Raw genomic sequence first — 5,279 nt, 5'->3', positions numbered from 1 at the left:
GGTTCAGCCCTGAGCGTGCCTTTCCTGCAAGCCGTGTCGTGCCATGGGGCTTGGATTTGCTTTGGGACACCGAAGCCAGATGGGCACAGAGCACAGTTCCAGTGTGCCCATGTCACCCGCTTTGGGTGCGGTCACCCCGACACGTCCCCGAGCGAGAGCGAGAGCCAGGGAGGTTGCGGGGGGCTGGAGCTTGCCGACGGGCAGCGCTGTGACGGCGGGTTTCTGTGCTGGGCGCTAGGAGGTGCGCACGAGGTGAAGCATCACTCCTTCTTCCACAACCTGGACTGGAACGGGCTGCTGCGACAGAAGGCAGAGTTCATCCCCCAGCTGGAGTCCGAGGACGATACCAGCTACTTTGACAGTAAGGCCAGTTTGGGCTCGTCTCCTGTATGAACCCTTGTCCCAGGCTGTTGTCACGGTGGGGCTCTGTCTGGTGCTGGCTGGGGCATGGCGGGCCTGCTCCGTGGCAGCTGTTGCTCCTCCTTGCTTCTAGCTCGCACGGAGCGGTACCGCCACGTGGACTCTGAGGATGAAGAGACCAATGATGAGGAGTCGTCTGTGGAGATTGGTCAGTTCTCCTCATGCTCCCACCGCTTTAGCAAGGTATCGGAAGTGGCCCGCGGAGCCCGTAGGAGGGAGGGCTTAGTACAGTGGTTCAAAGCATTTTTAGACTCGAGGCCCTCCTGGGAAAATGCCGGCTCTTTGTTTTCATTCATCTGTGACTACAGAGCAATAATAAAGCAACTATCTTGTTGCAAAGAACCTAGACCACAACAGTTCGCAATGTTTTTAACACCACAGATTTCTGTTTGAAATCTGTGGGTTTATCCTGTAAATCGTGTTTGCATAGCTAACAGTGCTAACACTGTGTGTCACCCTGCGGCACCCTTGAAAGGCTCTCAAGGCACCCCAGGGTGGCACAGCCTCCTTGTAGAGAGCGCTGCTTCTTCCCTCCTGCACCCCAGAGCCTGGGGCTTGCACGCGGACGGGGCGGGGGGTGTCAGTGCCCTGTTGGGCGCTCTGCACTCCAGCAGGCACGTTACAGCCCGGAGAGCCGGCTGCCCTTGCAGGAGCGGCATAGGGAGAGCTGCAGCACGTGCTCCAGCAGGGCGGGTGGCGAGTTAGCAGGGGGACAAAGCCATCCCTGAGACACCCTCCGTCCAGGGCTACAGAGATGTGACTGGGTTGCTGGAGGTGCTGCCCTGCGTGCAAGCCCCGTCTGCAAATGGGCACCTTGCAAATGGGTGGGAGGAGGGGAAGCGTTAGATCTGGCATGTCTGCTGGACTGTCCCTTGCTGCTGCTTGCTCAGGTTCCCCCAGTGTTTCCACTGGGCTGGTATTCTCCCTCTCTTGGCACGCGGCCTTGCCGTGCACTGTTAAGCAGCTAGCACGTCCCACCTCGGAGAGGGGTCACGTTGTGGTGGTTGGCAAGTGATCCCTGCAGATGATGTGTAAAGACTGGGTCCGTGGCTGAGCCGTAGCCTGGCAGTCGGACGCCGCGGGAATCCTGCAGCAGCCCCTGGTCACCAGCCTCCGCTGCCCGCTAACACGGCCCCTCTCCTGCAGGTGTACAGCAGCTCCGAGTACCTTGCAGCTCACTCAGCCCTCAGCCTCTCATCTTCTGAGCGAAGTCACAGCGAGGAGAAGGAGGACAGGCCAGAACGGTGGGACAGGAGCTCGGGAGATGAGGAGAAGAGCCGGGTGTTGAACACAGAGGCCAGGTAAGGGGTGAGCCGGGGAGGGGGGACCTGCACGGGGGCCCAGCTGGATCTGGGTTTGTGGGAGCAGAGCCTCCTTGATGCTGCAGCAGATGTGGGCTCCCAGGTCCTTCTGTGGAGAGGAAGATGCAGGGAGGAGAGGGTGTGGGGCGTCGTTCTCCAGCCTGGTGGCCCTGGACTCGTGGCTGCGCATTGCTTTGGGTTCTGTGTTCGATGCGGTAGCAGTCAGCTAATTGTGGCCAGGGACTCCTTTTCCCAGCCGCTGCTTTGAAATCCTGACGAGGCGGTGCAGCCCCGGGGCAGCGGTCTTGTGGACGACGTGGTGGTTGCGAGAGTGACGTAGTGGGGATGTGCCCCGTGGCACCGCGAGGGCGCAGGTCGGGGCGATGCAGTTCCTGGTCCCTCCAGCCTGAGCTGTGTCCCTGTCCTGACCATCTCTGTTCCTGACCAGGCTCCGCTCATGGACGTCCTGCGGCTCGACACCCTACTCCTCCCGGCACGAGAGAAGCCATAGCCCAGCCACCTTGACCAGCACCTACAGCCTGGAGACCATGCCCAAGTTTGCTTTCTCCTCTGAGGATGAGAGCCCCTGTCCGGGCCCGAAGAAGCGGGAGCGGCCGCTGTTTGTGCTGGGAGACCCTGAGGCAGGGGCAGGAGGAGCAGCAAAGTCTTCCACGTTGTCGGGTATGTGGCAGCTTCCTTGGAGCACAGCTCCTTGCCCCGGGTCCTTGGGTCATGGCAGCGCGTTGGGTCATCAGGAGAGACAGCTCTTGAGTGTTGGTCCCGCTCAGAGACGGGCAGGGCAGGGCAGGGCAGGGGCAGCCTCGGGGAGATGGGAATAACCCACCGGAGCAAAGTGACCTCAGCCAGGCGCTTGCTACGCAGCAGCCTTGAGCTCGGCCAGTGCCTGTGGGAAGAGGGTGGCGCTGAGGAGGGACGTGGCATTAAGGGCAGTAGCTCTTAGACTCGATGCTGCTCCAGCGAGCAGTTTTCCTCGGGTCGGCCGTTGACCAGGGCTGCTCTCTGCCCCCCAGAAGCACTGACCTGCTGGCTCCTTCTCCCTCTCTCCAGCTGATCTCGTCAATCTGAACCGCATCCGCCTGCGGAGCAACAGCACCGGGACCAAGAACTCCAGCCCGCGGGGCCTGGAGCCCGGGGCCAGCCGCCGCCTGGGCAGCCAGAAGGATGCTTCAGAGAGGCAGAGGGCATCCCTGGGGAGCAGAGTGCCCAAGTCCGCCTCGGTCTCAGCCCTGTCCTTGATCATCACCTCAGGTGAGCGGGGAGTGGCTGCTGCATCGGACTTGCTGAGGAGCCGTGAGGCACATCTGTCTCTGCGGGCGGTGACCCCCGTGAAGTAGCCCCGGCTGCTGTGCCCCTGGCGCTGCCTGCCTCAGCCCTCCTGCAGCCTGAGATGTCCCTGAGGAGCGCGCCTGGTCTGCAGCAGGCAGCCCCTGCCCAGCCGCCCTGGTGCTGCCCGCAGCACACGCGAGCGGGGAGGCGGATGTGGCTGCGAGGGGAGCTGGCAAGCCCACTCTCGGCCCCAGCTGAGATAAGTTAAGGGAAAACCACACAAGTGACTTGTGGCTCAGGGTCTTGCCGCCTCCTCTGCGGCTGGCTGAGGCCATCCTCTCAGGCACGTTCTTCCTGCTTGTGAGCCACATCTCAGCCCTGCCCCATTTAATAGCGGCCCGGTGAGCAAACCGGGGGTCCATGCAGGGTTTTTACCGGTGAAACGAAGTGCTCTCCGTTGCTTGCAGATGACTGTGGCAGTGGAGCCTTGATGAGCCCCATCTCGCCCCGCTCCCTGTCTTCCAACCCTTCATCCCGTGACTCCTCCCCGAGCCGAGATTCCTCCCTCACCATCACCAGCCTGCGACCGCCCATCACCATCCACAGCTCCGGCAAGAAATATGGCTTCACCCTGCGTGCCATCCGGGTGTACATGGGGGACAGCGATGTGTACGCGGTCCATCACATGGTGTGGGTGAGTGACGGGGAGCTCGGCCCAGGAAGGGTGCGGAGGTGGGTTGTGCTCTCCACCCTTAGCAGCACATTGGCACGGGCAGGAGGTAAATGCAAAGGGAGAGGAAGCCTTGCGACGAGCCCCGAGGGGAGAGGAGCCGGCAGACTATCGGAGGCCAGTGCCTCTCTGCACCCAGGCACTGCGCGAACGACCTTCGGGCTGCCTCCAGGTAATGCGTCCTGGCTCTTCTGTTCCAGAGCGTGGAAGATGGGAGCCCTGCCCAGGAAGCAGGGCTGAAAGCGGGTGATCTCATCACACACGTGAACGGGGAGTCCGTGCTGGGGCTCGTTCACAGGGATGTGGTGGAGTTACTGCTGAAGGTGAGACCTGTGTTTGCCGGCAGGTGGCTGCTCTTGAGCTGTCCTTTTCCTTTCCTGCTTGTCTTTCCTTGGAGCCCACCAGTGGGCTGAACCAGGAAATACCCCAAGGGCAGGCCCATGCTAGCAGTTGTGTGTGAATTATTACAGCTCCGTCGCAAAGGCATCCCCTGTCCTGGGGCAGGTTTCCAAGAGGAAGTACGAGCAGGGTGGCTGGGGGCTTTGTGCTTCTCCTGCCCGGGCCCTGGCGAGAGGGGGTCCTTTCCTCTGTGGTCCAGACTCCTCACTCTTCTCATTCAGTGCTGGCAAGACGTGCGCTTACCTCCAGTGGCTTAAGGAAGCTCTGCCTTGACGTGGTCAGCCGTGGTGGGGCCTCCAAGGCAGAGGTGCGCTTTGGAAGCTGATCCAGAGAAAGCAAATAGATGTAAAGCTGTCTTGCTAGCACGCTTGCAGAGGAGGAGTGTTTGGTCCAGCGAGGGCAGTAGTGCCAGGGCCTCCTATTTGGCACTGCAGAGCCATGCGCCAGTTCTGCGTGGCAGGCTGCCTGTGCCACGCCACGCCACGCAGCGTCTGGGGGGTTGGACTGGGTGGTGGCTGCGGTCCCCGCGGACCTGGGACCCCTTTTAAATGTGCTCTTGTTGCACCGGTCACACCTCCTTTTCTGCATCTCAGAGCGGCAACAAGGTAGCTCTGCGAACCACCGCCTTGGAGAACACGTCCATTAAAATCGGCCCCGCTCGGAAAAACAGCTCCAAGACCCGGATGGCCAGAAGGAGCAAGAAAAGCAGGAAAAGGGACAGCCAGGACCGGTGAGTACAAACAGACTGGGAGCATGAAACGGTGCCAGGGAAGGCAAATGCTGCCGCATCCTAGTCCTACCGAGCTCCTACCAAGCGGGCGTCGTGTCTTGTTACTAGCAGAAGGGCCCAGCAGCATCCCGTCCCTGAGGCTGGGCCACCCCTTCGTGTATGCCAACGAAAGGCTCATCCTTGGCAGTGGGTGTCACTCAGCTCTTTAAAACCGTTGTGTCTGGTAGTGCCACATGGCAGCAAGCCTGAGGGCAGCCTGCTCAAAGCCCCCCCAGGACAGGCTGTGGTGGGGAGCACCGCGTCGCCTGTAGGAAAAGGCCCTTGCTATTGATGGCTGCAGTGGCGCTTAATGGTGAGGTGTGTGCTGGGGCTCCGCGGCAGGGCTGGGTCCGCGTTGGCCGGCCCCGGGGCC

At 61.5% G+C, this 5,279-nt stretch overlaps 1 protein-coding gene across 2 annotated transcripts in view; it reads left to right on the top strand.

The window, feature by feature from the left end:
• Positions 1-5,279, top strand: part of MAST3 (microtubule associated serine/threonine kinase 3) — a 27,949-nt gene that overhangs the window by 18,387 nt on the left and 4,283 nt on the right. For both annotated transcript variants that reach the window (XM_025210270.1, XM_025210269.1), the window contains exons 18-25: positions 239-361; positions 494-603; positions 1,567-1,721; positions 2,170-2,402; positions 2,790-2,990; positions 3,476-3,702; positions 3,939-4,061; positions 4,731-4,867. In XM_025210270.1, the coding sequence (XP_025066055.1) occupies positions 239-361; positions 494-603; positions 1,567-1,721; positions 2,170-2,402; positions 2,790-2,990; positions 3,476-3,702; positions 3,939-4,061; positions 4,731-4,867 (1,309 nt within the window). The remainder of the gene's footprint in view (positions 1-238; positions 362-493; positions 604-1,566; positions 1,722-2,169; positions 2,403-2,789; positions 2,991-3,475; positions 3,703-3,938; positions 4,062-4,730; positions 4,868-5,279) is intronic.

This window comes from Alligator sinensis, unplaced genomic scaffold (genome assembly GCF_000455745.1).
Source record: "Alligator sinensis unplaced genomic scaffold, ASM45574v1 scaffold1354_1, whole genome shotgun sequence".
Taxonomy (NCBI): Eukaryota; Metazoa; Chordata; order Crocodylia; family Alligatoridae; genus Alligator; species Alligator sinensis.
This window is presented reverse-complemented; position numbering and strand designations above follow the sequence as displayed.